Source organism: Lingula anatina, chromosome 7 (assembly GCF_051362555.1).
Source record: "Lingula anatina isolate TDL-2025a chromosome 7, LinAna3.0, whole genome shotgun sequence".
Taxonomy (NCBI): Eukaryota; Metazoa; Brachiopoda; class Lingulata; order Lingulida; family Lingulidae; genus Lingula; species Lingula anatina.
In genome coordinates, this window is record NC_141773.1 from 21,632,666 (window position 1) to 21,646,039 (window position 13,374).

The 13,374-nt window shown below is 37.4% G+C and overlaps 2 protein-coding genes across 2 annotated transcripts; both read left to right on the top strand.

The window, feature by feature from the left end:
* LOC106156738 (uncharacterized) lies at positions 1-8,078 on the top strand. Its single transcript, XM_013532143.2, has 10 exons — positions 1-225; positions 1,968-2,260; positions 2,612-2,674; positions 3,231-3,389; positions 3,858-4,067; positions 4,343-4,455; positions 4,923-6,056; positions 6,240-6,406; positions 6,711-6,841; positions 7,130-8,078. Exons 1-10 carry the CDS (start codon positions 9-11, stop codon positions 7,580-7,582), a joined length of 2,940 nt encoding a protein of 979 aa, XP_013387597.2. The 5' UTR covers positions 1-8; the 3' UTR covers positions 7,583-8,078.
* A 1,087-nt stretch (positions 8,079-9,165) lies between these two features.
* Positions 9,166-13,215, top strand: LOC147760879 (uncharacterized). Its single transcript, XM_087018386.1, has 3 exons — positions 9,166-9,321; positions 11,942-12,171; positions 12,903-13,215. The coding sequence occupies exons 2-3, from the start codon at positions 11,998-12,000 to the stop codon at positions 13,146-13,148; spliced, it is 420 nt and encodes a 139-aa protein (XP_086874512.1). The 5' UTR covers positions 9,166-9,321; positions 11,942-11,997; the 3' UTR covers positions 13,149-13,215.
* Positions 13,216-13,374: the final 159 nt, after the last annotated feature.

Genomic DNA, 13,374 nt, shown 5'->3' on the forward strand with positions numbered 1-13,374 from the left:
CCGGACCAATGATTGCACCAAATGCCTATCTCCAGAGAACGTTAAACGACCAAAGACACGTGGTAAATTCTTGTAGAAATTTCTACGTGGAAGCCGATAGAATGTTTCAGACTTTCCAAGAGAGCACTCGATTTAATCTGAACTGTCTACGCACGAAGTATCGAAGCCGAATCAGAAAAATGATGAGAGACTTGCGACAAGGCGAATTCAAAATTTTCGTTGCAGGTAGGGAGACCGGGGCTGGTTGGACCCCGGGGTAAGTTGGCCATCCGTCAAGTTATGAAAAAGTAACTACGCAGTAAAAACATCCTCACATTATTTTGTAAAGTTACCGTTTCAATAATGCCAAGAAACGTCGATCATAAAATAGTTTTATTTAGGCGGTGAATCCAAATGAAAGAATTGTACACCTTAAAGTAACTTTATGAAAGAGATTTTAAAATCCATTTTTCATAGGCTTTTGATCAAATATAATCCATATTTATGTATAGGGCATCAAAACGAGGCTTATTGTTTCAAGTTTCATAGAAATGTATCATCTTAGTCCATTCTAGCACCAAAAATGGCTACAATTCTTTAAAATAAAAGATGTGCACCCGGGACTGGTTGCCCCCTTGACTCGGGGCAAATTGGACCCTCATACAGACCATAATCTTTTGCGTGCAACAGAGCTATAGACAATTGTTAAAACAAAGCCATTGGTTTGTTAAATAATTTTTGCATCGATAGAGCGTGTCTCTTTGGATAAAAAATCTTCTTTTGGCCGAAGGAACATTTATGCCAAGTTAGACATTTGTACTATGAAATGCAGCGTTTGGCCCTTTAACAAGTCTACTATTAATATATCTGCCTCATTTGAACTACTTATTCAGCGAAGACTCCTTAAATTCAATTTAATAAAATAAACATTTGTAAAATGTATTTCATGGCATTTACAATGGATATCTACTGCATGAGAACTTTCCCCGATCCAGGGGCCAGCTTTCTCTAACTCGTTCCCAGTTGGCTCTACAAGGCTAAAAGTGTCTAATTGGGCCAACTAGCCCCGGTCTCCCCTACACGTATTTGGTGGAATATCTAGTAGGGAATCTGAAAGACAACGAAAGCAGTCATTGTAGTACATTTACCTTAATCGAATTAAAATAATAATAATAATAACAATAATAATAATAATAAGGCACAGACAATCATATGGCAACTGGCTGCGCGTAGGAAGATATTCAGAACGGAGCGCGTGCGCTGAGATGACGTCGCGGTTGAAATTTTGTAAATTTCGCAACCAACGCGGAAATGAAAGAATTAAATTAAATGTGAATAAAATATGTAACCTTTAACGGTTTTTAGATTGAATTATTTCATAGTTTGGCATAGGTATCGAGAAGCGCCATTTTTTTTCAAGATTTTTTGTTGAATGTTGGATTAGGGAACCGTGTGACCATACTAGAGAGTGTGCAAACTATTCCCGTCAAAATCATAAACTTTGGATGATATTTTAACTCATATCTAAAAATGAAAAAAATTCAGGCTGGCAACTTTTTTTCTCGCAATATAGTCCCACCCCCTACGAGAGTCATTTTGGGATCGATTTTTTTTCATAAATTCAAAATCGTGAACTTAATTCATTTAAATTTGTGGATGTTTCAGTAATCCTTTGAAATCATGAGTAAGAGCATAAACTTTTCTTATCATCTTTACAAAATCACAACTCAAAACGCCCTGGTTTGTTTTTAAAAGGATTTTATTTGCAAGGTACGGTTTTTCACGTCAGCCATCGCAGATGTCCAGAAACGGCGCTACTTCGTGGCGCGGACTCACTGAAAAGTTTCAAATAACCGCCATGACGTTACGTTTTTCAGCCAGTTGCCATATGACTGAGATAATGCAACGAATTCATTTAAAGATGGTACGAAATATCGATATTTTGTGAAGAATGATTCAATTTTTAATAACAATATATTTGTTTATAGGAGAACTGTCAGCTGGAAAAAGTAGTTTTCTCAATGCTTTAATGGGGGAAGACGTTTTACCGGAAGCCTACCAGAAAAGTACACGAATGTTTTGTGAAATAATCCACCATCCCGTCAAGAAGACGGCAGCCATCTTGCGTCCGAGTGGCGGTCAGGCGGTGACATTAGATCTCAGCAAGGAGGAGGACAGATCGGCATTCCAAGACTACGTGCAAGGAGTAAAGATCAATAACGAGCCGCCTTTCATGCCATTTGAAAAGGCGAAAATTAAATATCCTCTTCCCATACTTATGGTAATAAGAAATGATTTTTTACGTTATTTGGAGTTCAGTAAGCTTTAGAAAAGTTACGCATCCCGTTTTTGTAATCATGTTCCGACCACTTTAAAGGAGCATTCAGATTCAGGCATTGCACCCGATGGATCGATATATCTATTAAAACGCATTCGATTTAATCAGCTTAATTGTCTAACGTGCACCCCTACTGAGTGCACACGAAATTAAAATATCCCCCTATAGCTGCCCGAAGAGGCGTGACAGATAATTAAGCTGATTATTTTGATTGCAATCTACGCAATACTACAATCTGCATATTCTGAATAGAAAGTGCGTATGTCTTATTGTTATTTTCATTCTTATTATCAGGGTAACGCCAGTGAAAACCAACTTCAACATGATGAGGCAGCAGATGAAAACGATGAAAACGGGGTAAATTATTTTTTTTAGATGCTGACTGTAAATGAATTCGTTCGAATATTTTTCCCTAAGGTAACAAAATTAATTTGTTGTTGACGTCAAATTATGAAAATACATGTATGTGACTTCATTTGGCTGTCTTTGCCATGGTAAAGGTATACAGTCACAAAACTGTCAGTTAACAAGGATATTTGTTGAACTGGCAATTATAACTTTGATAATAAATCATATAGGAATGTCTCGCAGGAATAATTTTATTGGCGGTTAGTACATGTATATATGCTGATGATGGTCCCACCACTAAGAAAACTAGTTTCTTCGGATATATAGATATTTTGTTTACCAGTTTACTTTCTTTAAATTCAGCAAAATGATATATTAATTAAGTTCTTTGGTTTGAACAAACCGGTTAAGGAGATAAAAAATTATATGATATCCTTAAAAAATATTAGGCTTGTGTTTTTTTACATCACAAAACTTGCACTGATCCTCTCTCTCTCTCTCTCTCTCTCTCTCGTCTAAATTAGTAAATGTCATCGATCATAGCACTCTTGACCCTACATTTTAGAATGGGGAACCGGTCACTGTCGCCTTCGTTGACAGCCCTGGTTTTCAAGTCGCTGAAGATGTGGAGACATTTCACAGGCTTGCTGAATACACTCTCAGCTGTTTCACTTTCATTTACGTTGTCAACATGGCTATTCCACACGGCGTGGCTAAGAAGGGGGTACGTATGTTTAATGAATTCTAAATAATAAGCAAATATTTAGTTATGGAAATTTTATAATTTCGACTGGCCACTTTAATTGTGCTACTGTGTGGTATACATTTCTTTTTTGGCGCTTCACGAATCTCTACATACGATTTTCATTCTTCAATTTACCTATTACTTATAAATACATTTTACTCTGTGAGTACGTGTCTTGATTTTTCATAAGTTGAATTTGTGTCAGCCTACCTCTAATGTTCCTCCTTTTCATCACTAGTAAGTATACACGGGCAAGGGAACTGCATAGAAAGTTTAATTCACGAAGTATAATATGCTCTTCAGCAGAGGTGCACTCATTGTGAAACCTTTACATGGAATTGAGAAATATTTTGTTCCAAAAAGATAACTTTTCAATTGGTATATACACTAATATCTATTTTAGTGAAATGAATCATAGTTTGTATGTACGGTGCACTTGTCTTTCAGCTGGCCAAGCTCATGCGTAAGGTGTCAGGTATGGCGGTTCACAATCGCTCTCGGCTGTTCAATCCAAAATCAGCAATATTTATCTGCAACAAATGGGACCTCGTCCCGGAGGCGGAAGAGGACACCGTTTCTAGGACCACCTTTGAGAAGTTACAAGATTCTTGGCCAGGTTTACAATCAAGCCGTGTATTTCATGTTTCTACGAAACAGGTATGATGATAATTGGCAGCAGAGAATAGACAGGGAAACGAGAACCCACGGATACGATTATAATTTTCTCAGTTTAAGTTCAATTAAGTGCATGCATTGGTAACTCTTAGATGTTTACCTTTTTTCATTTTTGCCAACCGATCAATTTTGAATTTGTGTAGATCAAACAAAGCAGTAGCAACTTTCTGTGCTATACATTTGATGTCATTGAGAACACTGAACTGATCTTTGCATAGTCACAAAATGCTACAGTATTTTTCGTTTATATCATTTAGGTGAAAGAAGCTCACGCACGGGGGGAACAACATGAAGTGTTCATGGATGTCGTTAAATCAATTGCTGATCTTCTTCCAAACGCGGTTCTCTTCCAAATAGAACACTACTGCCAGTAAGTTTCAATTAAGGCAGTGAAAGTACTAGGAAAAGAAGTAAGGAAAATGTAAAACTATTGCATTAAATTTGGCTTTTTTTATAGTGACGCATCTCTCTTTCTTAAGATATTTGCTAATAGCTTGTCAATTGTCTTAAGTAGACCTTATTTTTATTTTGGATGGTTTGAAAGCACATGCGCAAAACCTACCTCAATTATGGCAGCCTCTTAGGGTATTAATCAGTCTCGGTAGACCTTAAGAATATAATATAAGACTATGGTGGCGATCATGACAACGGCCCAGCCAACTAAAGCCCCACCAGCCCGTTCTGTATAGCCAGATAAGCCAAACTGATAAACACTGGCAAAAAAAAAAAAAATCTTCAAAATCGTGCTTTATTTGTATATTTGCTTTACACTATACAGTGTGTATCACGTTTATATATAATCTTAAAAACTTTAAACTTATAATTCTACTTTTTTAGGTGGTTAAAACATGTACTCGATGACGGCATATATGTATGTTCTGTTGGCATTAATATGAAGAGACTTTACAACGAACCTGAAGTGCGTACACGCAGGATCCAAGAAACAAGCAAAAGATTTCAAAACCTGCAAGAAGAGGTAAAAAAGTCGCAAAAAATTAAAGAAGGGGCTTTGAAACAGCTACAGTCGATTTTGGTTGCTGAATTCCGCGGTGCTTTAGAAGCAGACACGGAGGAAGCACATGCCTTAAATGTGTGGTCTGAGGCAGCGTGTCCTCTCCCCCCGGGACTAGGGCGCACATGGAATACCGTAAAACAGGAAATCAGTGCCAAGTTACAGATACGACTGGTGGAATACCTGCACCCAGCCAACAACGAGAGATATCGAGAAAAGATCGAGACCCTTAAGGGAGATTTTCACCAATCTTTGAAACAAGAATCGGTGCGCTTCGTAGATAAATTGCAAATAATAGAAAGTTACCTTCTCAACGATCCTTGCCCCAAGCGAACCATGTTCGTTGATCCCGGCGACATTGCAGACTTGTTTGAAGAAAGTATACCTGAGACGCCATTCACACCATCCCGCCAGAGTTTCTCGATTCATCAACCACAGCCCAGCCCCAATATACAGGAATACATGGCCAAATGTTTGGACCACTACGTAGAAAGGGTAAAAACCAATCAATCAACTCTTCTGGACCGCCTTTCCCGTCACGCCCTTCAGGGCTGTCGGAACGAAATCAACATCACCTACCAACCAATCCTGCAGTGGATAGATGGGAACCTTGAAATTTTACGTCGTCTCAAGCAGGACGAAACTTTCACCGCAAGCACCGCCAAACTGCAAGAAGAGCGAACAAAGCTAGAAAGTTTAAGTCGACAGATTCAGACTTTCTATATAGGCCAAGTGTGGCAACATGAATTTCAAGCTACGGACATTGCCGACTGGCCTAATTTACTGTACACCACTAACCCGGTATCTGACGGAGGGTATAGGAAGGTTTACCGAGCCGATATCGTAAAACCTAACAACACAACCTACCCTGTGGTGATCAAAGTGGTGAAGGAGGCACTGGACGTCGATAGTCGTCTGCCAAATGACCTTGACATTTATGAAGAATGTGAAAGAATGAGGTAGTGTACATTGAATCTTTCCGTGTTGACTATACCTGTGAACGTCCTCCATTAAATGTGTCGCATGTTAATTGTCAGTTTAAACAGATCTTATGAAATTGGCACTCCATATTTATAGAACCACATTGCTTTTGTAGTTAATTTATTGAATGGCAATAATCAGCCATGCAATTATTACTTTAGACAGCTGACCAGAGCTGGATGTCCAAACTTTGTCCAGTATTATGGTTCGGCCAAATACATCACCGGTGACCTCTACTATTTAATCCTGGTCATGGAATGGTGTAACCAGGGGTCACTACGTAACGTCATCACTAACGATTCCAATTTGCTTCCAGGGACTATGCAAGGTTTTATCGTTTTTATTATATTATGCAAAGTTTTATGTTTTTTTTAATTATTTTTTATTATTATTACCAATTAAAAGATGTGGGTTGGAAATGAATAATGTGAAATTTGCTTGGTTATGATTATTTTAAAAAAACACAATGCCTATATGCTTAACTGTTAAGTGCTTTACTGATGGTAAAAATTGCTCCTTGACTTTACTATAACGTCTTTGTTAAAGAACTATTAATCGATTACTCTATCCAGTATAATTTGTCCTGGCTTATAAAATTTAACATCACATATTTTGGGTCATTACATTTGAAGGTGTGGGGAACAAGGAACGCTTAGCCGGCATCCGGTACGCGGCGGATTACGCGATACAGGCAGCTACCGCTATCCAATACTTACATGATGTTGGACTTGCCCATCGAGATATCAAAGCTGAAAACTTTTTGGTACGATTCATAACATCTGTTTTTTTTTAAAGATTTATGTGGTACATTCTTTACACGTTTATTAATTAGTGTACACTTGTTGCTCTGTTGAGTTTACGTTAGTTTGACTAGTGCATGCTTCTTCATGAATATGATGAAAATACAACAACAACAACAAAAATACAAAATTTAAAAACAGGTATAAAAGTTACAATTGTCTTTTGTTTACAAAAAGTAGTTAAAATAATTATGTGGGTTCGATCTAAAACAATAATTATTACTATACAATAAATAGCTTATTGTTTACAGATCACGGAGATTAAGAACAGAAAAGTTGTAAAAATCTGCGACGTTGGTGAAGCAAAGAGAGATACCGTCTTGCGTACAGGAAAGACAGGTACTGTCCTCTACTGGGCACCAGAATTGTGGTCTGGCGGCAGTGGCTGCGTGAGATATAACAAGAGTTGTGACATCTACAGCTTCGGGCTCTTGCTCTGGGAGCTCTGGTATGGCAGGCGAGTGTATTACACTGGTGGCGGTGATACTTTTAACGAGGAAAGATTCAGGGTTGCCGTGGTTGAACGGGGCTGGAGACCCGATTGCAACGGGCATCTTCGGCCTGTAGCAAGGTGGCTTTCTCTCATGCGGAGATGCTGGGATGCCAAAAGTGACAACCGTCCCAGAGCGGAAGATATCGTGAAAAAATTTGCAGTAATAAATAAATTGGCCCTTCGTGACATAGAGATGGAATATACTCAGTAGTGTATACAGTTAAGGTGATGGCGTCTATGCAGATTAAGAGTATCCTTTGAAGTCCTATACAGGTTATTGCATGTGGTGTTTTTTATGCTGTAAAACTAACATTTACTTTGATGTGATGGAAACACATATTTGGCCATAACTGATGACCAATTATACGCACTCGTATCAACTTTTCTGATGCAAAACACATTACATGAATATCATTACATATTAACTGGGAATACCATACCATCAGGACAAAAATCATGCAGTGTTGAGCACTTTTTAAAATTTTTTCACGTTTTTTTTTTCATGCTGGAATTCCGAAATTTATCAGTTTTGCAAGTACTTGTTAATGGAATGATTAAGGACATGCATACATTATCTTATAACAACAGGTCCTAGCTATGAACTATAGGTGTACTGACTTACTGGCGTTACAATAACTGAGTGAAATTGCAGACCCAGGGCACTGTGGACAACAAAATTATAAAAATCAAAAACTAATTTAAAAAAGTAATATTTTAATAAACCTGTCTTTTTTATTATAATGTCTGTTTTTATGATCTGTGGGTAATGTTAGCACAAGGACAACGATTTGCTTATTGTCACCTAGCTATTCATGAGAATAGTTATAAATCAGGATTGTCATTTAAGTTTGACATATATGATCCTGTTTGATAAAGGTCTGTCCAACACATCTGTACCCAGCAAACACGTCACGTAGGTACCACGTGGTTAATCCGTGGCTATGACGTTATAATGTGGTAGCAACGTCCTAGCCACGTGATACGAACGTGGCATGTTTGCTGGGTAACCATTCGAAAAATGATAGATGAAAAAACAAACAAACGAATCCGATTTCCTCAGAATTAAATTTTAGACATTACTAATATACCTGTCCAAAATGGAGCGCGGAACAAGAACAATTAAACAAACGAGATAATTTTATGTTCCACAATTAAACATTGTGTTCTGGGAAAGTCAGCATAGAAATAAAGTAACACTTTGTGTTTCCGTTATCATGGTGCAAATAGAAACTAAACAGACACGTGCACTGACATTTTTGACCGTTATCAACTGTGGAACTTTATCAACAATGACCCGTCGATCATGAGGTTTGCTTGTCGCTTTCTATTCACTGGAATTCGTCATTCTTGGAATTATAAATTATTGGGGGTTAATACATTATAATGCCTGGAAGGGAGAGCGCTCCTAGCACTGCCAGAGAACTCATATAAAACATCCCCTGTGGAAATTTGTCTCATTTAACGCTAACTTACGGTTCTCAATCTGTCCTAGAACACAATGGTTTTCTCTTTTAATGAAAAATGTTCTTAATCTGTTCTAGGACATTCTGAGGGACTTCCCAGAAACAGTTCTCGAACTGTTACATTTATTACAGATCAACATTAGAACTGATTAAAAAATACATCAAATGATCTAGAATAGATTGAGAACCGTAAGTGAACGTTCCTATAAACTTACCAAATAAAAGTGAGGAATATTGTGTAGCCATTAAGGTGATAGACTTTATTTATAATGTAACTGAGCACCGAAGTTTCCCACTGATATTTGCAGTAAAACTTTATCAAGAATGACTCGCCGATCACGCGATTTGCTTATCGCTATCTGTGTGACTAACTTATAAGCGTTTGAATGAGACTTTCTCGGAACAATGTATTTGAGTCCAATACACAATAACAGTATCACGCTGTAGCGGTAGATAGAAAGGTACCTTTTAATACAAGACCCAAAAGGTAGGAATTTTATTGTTTGAAATGCAGGTTGTTATTTATTTTAAAGAGCGTGTAAAGGAAAAATTATTACCTCACATTAAACGGACATGTCACCACGGTCCCTGCGTAATTATATTAACATTCAGTGCAAGATACGTATATGTGTCGCAACGTTTTGAAAGATTGACGGCTTAATAACCAGGGTATTGCATACGAAAGACATCTATTTATCTGGGGCGAGAACCTCCCGATTGACACGACCCGTAAACAGGATTCACTTTGATCGGACTAAGCAGTGAATCTGTGACAAGGAGCACTTCCTCTCTGTCCCTGTAGCACAACATTGTGTTAGAATCCGTAGTCAAAACGAAGCAATACAGATTAATAAAACCCATCGAGGGATAGGGACCCAACACTTCCAAAAGTGAACCGGTGGATGTCGAGACGCGGTTAAATTTAATAATTCTGATGTGCCAAAATATATGAGGAGGGAATATTTAATTAAATCAACTTTAAAATACTATTTTCTTCATTCTGATTTTATACGCATGCATTCCTGTATATGTGCGACATTCGTCAACCTAGTTTGATACCATTATCAATATTATCGCACTGATCCTGTTAAGACAAAACCACAGAACACTGTAAATACTTATCATACTTCAGTTTTCCTTATTATTTACACATTTTATTTTGTACAGGTGGAGTATTTCTTTTATTTACTTTTTTGAAGACTAGTACATGTAAATGTACTTCGTGTCATACATTGTATACCGGTACACGTACCCGTTAGCCCCAAACAATGTCTCCACCGGAAGAATATTGAAGAGGACTGCCGGTTGTAGATAAGATTAGCACAAGTAAATAGATAATGAGGAATTTTACGAACAACATCGACTGGTTGAAATACGGGACAATACCTATAGTTACAAGCGTGTTTTCCTTACTTCGAACATCTTTTGGAGTATTAGGGTACCCCCCCCCCCACCGGACAATCCCCCTCCAACTCCCCCTCCTGTAAGAATATCATACTGAGAATGAAAAGTGTGATATTTTATCAAAATATATGTCTAGGTAGAGGTACCCTGAGTGTCAGAGCAACGTAAAAGCTAGTTTGTTAAATATACCTTGTGATGGAGTCGCTTTTACTAGGTATTGTTGATATGGGTTATATATGAAATCAAGATCGAGCTGGCAATACCGGAATCTAGAACCTAGGGTAGGTAGAGGTGGGGTAAACAGATAATCTCACTCATCTAGGTACAAAAATGCATCCCTTAAATGAACTTACTACAAGTTTCAATTGTTGCACCACTAACCCTGACATAAAAACAATGGTATTCGAAACTTGTTTTCTGTTTCTAGTTCTATTAGAATTTTTACGTAACCTGTGACTAGAAAAACTGACAAATAGTGAATGAAATGCAGATAAAATGACATCTGTTTGCTCTTAGAAAATTGATAAAACGGTAGTATTTGTTTGATTAAAAATGTAATGGCAAATTTCCAAATTTCCATCTATATCATCTAATAATTAAAGGTTAACTCTCAGGTTTGTTCAAGCACGTAAGTGAGCTTCCTGAATCTTAGAGTGCATTTTCATAGATTTAGATCGATCCATCTAGATCGACCTAACTCCCTGGGGGTTCACGCTAAATTGATGTCAACCGAGCGCGCACGGTTATTATTTACCCCCTTACAGCTTTTAGTAGGCGGGACAAACGCTTAAGCCGGCTAAGCTAACAGTAATCTAGTGAGACTCCCCACAGGGATAGATCAATCTAAAATCTGTGGGAATGGGGTCTTATAATTAATAACCAATCCATTGATTTTTCATTTTTATTTCATTTTCTGTGTTCTTTTTTCTCCAGAAAATGTATAAATGTCTCAAATAGATAATTCAAAAGCAGTGTATTTCCTTTTCTGGGAGAGGTGGGGGTGTCCGGGAGTATTTTCAGGGGGGTCGTCTTTGGGGGGTGTCTAGGGAAATTGTCGAGATGACAAAAGAAATTTAAAGTTTTAGAAAACCTTATTGTATCAATAAAACAGTATTTTTCTTCTTCAAAATTTTAAAAATTGTCATTCAGCACAATAAACGTTTCATTGACGTAAGATGATCTGTTTATTTGAATTATTCATAGTAAAGGGTTAAAAGACGACAAGACAACCCGAAAGTCAATCTCTCTTGGTCGGATTTATAAAATAAACATATACTTGGACCAAGCACAATTGCTTGACTTGCTGATACAGTGTACTTGTACAATGTGTGTACCGTAGTTACTTATTGACCACAGTGAACAGTACCATGTGCTAACATCTGAAGTAGGTGATAAAGCGGTATCTTATTTGTCGGGTCAAATGTCAAATGGGCCATTTAAATAACCAATTCAAAGACAATGTGAGTATTAATTAGGTTAAGCAGGCATTGTGCTAAAAAATGTTCATCAAACGTGTCACTAATTTCATTTCTGCTGTAACTGGCGGTAGCAAATATCGCGAGCTGAAAAAAGTCACAATGAGTGAGTTTCTTCCATCAACAATTGATTGAAAATAACACATTGTTACACATTAAAATCAAGCCCCTGCTCAAAGCGATCCTTTTGTTTGATGTGGTCCATGTTCTACTTTCATATCGTTGCAGATATGTACAACTAGTATAGTGGCCCCTTTAAATTTGCTGGGCGCTTGTCAAGCTACATGTTACATGCGGCAGCCATGGAGCTGAGTCTCGTGGTTGCCTTCTTGGCCGTCCCTCTGGTACTTTTCTGGTCTCTCTACCTGCTATATTCCAAACTGAGCCGCACTTGGGAGAAGCTCTGCAGTCAGTTTGATGGTGCGTATCGCATGGGGTTGCAATCGTCCACAAAACAGGTAAGTATTGCAGTTTTCATCTAATTCGTTTGTACTCAGCGGGATATAAACCATTTATTGTATAATTACTTTCAACGAGAAACACACACACAAACGCCAACGCAAACAACTTTGTTGTAAATTTCACTGGGTTGATATGTGTCCAGATGACAGTACAAAACAACATGGTAGTGTAGGAACATCCATTAGCCCTTTCCATCTCCTCTCTCTCTTTTTCGTCTTATACCAATGTTCCCATTCATATTCAATTAAAAATCCTTTATATTATGATCCCAATTCCAATTTCTTGCTCGTGTCTCATCAAATTTTATTATTATACCCAAATCGTACTTCTGCCGTAATATTTTTCTTTTAAGGTACATTTGCAGAATTCCCCCAAATTATAGCTCTTTAATTTTTATTGTTTATCAAACTTATATCTTGTGGTGATTTTGATCAATATCGCTGCCACTCAAATGAATTAGTTTGGAAATTCACCGATTAATAGTTTATATTTTCATTAAGCCTTCAAGATGTTAGGCAATGCGAGTTTTCACCCATCCATTTATCTCGGCTCTCATAATATTTGGGTGACATACACTTTCATGTGAAAACATCCATTCATTAATAAACCAACTGCTTATCTAATTTATTTGAATAGCAAAAAATATTGTTAAAAGTTACGACACAACTTATTTAGAAAATGTATTGAAAATCAAAGGTTAAATGGCATAAACTATTTTGTTCTATAGAAACCACCCGGAGCAATCAGTGCACCTAATAACTATCTCCAGAGAACGTTAAACGACCAAAGACAAGTGGTACATTCTTGTAGAAATTTCTACGTGGAAGCCGATAGAATGTTTCAGACTTTCCAAGAGAGCACTCGCTATAATCTGAACTGTCTGCGCACGAAGTATCGAAGACGAATCAGAACAATGATGGGAGACTTGCGACAAGGCGAATTCAAAATTTTGGTCGCAGGAACAAGTGTTTAGTGGTATATCTGGCACGGAATCTGACAGACAACGACAGTTGTTTGGTAGTTATATAGTAGTTCATTTTCCTAAAACGAATCTGAAAAAAAAAAAAAAAGCACCGAAAATGCAGCAAATTCAATTCAAATTAATTATAAATATCAAATTTTGTGAGAGTTGTATTTTCATTGCCAAGCAGTTGAATTGTCAACCAAAAGGGATTAAAATTTTAATTGACATAATATTT

Bases quoted from the DNA above. Each gene is read 5' to 3' on its own strand.
- LOC106156738 (XM_013532143.2), top strand. From the start codon at position 9: ATGATTGCACCAAATGCCTATCTCCAGAGAACGTTAAACGACCAAAGA. The intron at 2,261-2,611 runs GTAATAAGAAAT...TCTTATTATCAG, and splicing joins ATCCTCTTCCCATACTTATG to GGTAACGCCAGTGAAAACCA. The intron at 4,068-4,342 runs GTATGATGATAA...TATATCATTTAG, and splicing joins TTCATGTTTCTACGAAACAG to GTGAAAGAAGCTCACGCACG.
- LOC147760879 (XM_087018386.1), top strand. From the start codon at position 11,998: ATGTTACATGCGGCAGCCATGGAGCTGAGTCTCGTGGTTGCCTTCTTG. The intron at 12,172-12,902 runs GTAAGTATTGCA...TTTGTTCTATAG, and splicing joins TGCAATCGTCCACAAAACAG to AAACCACCCGGAGCAATCAG.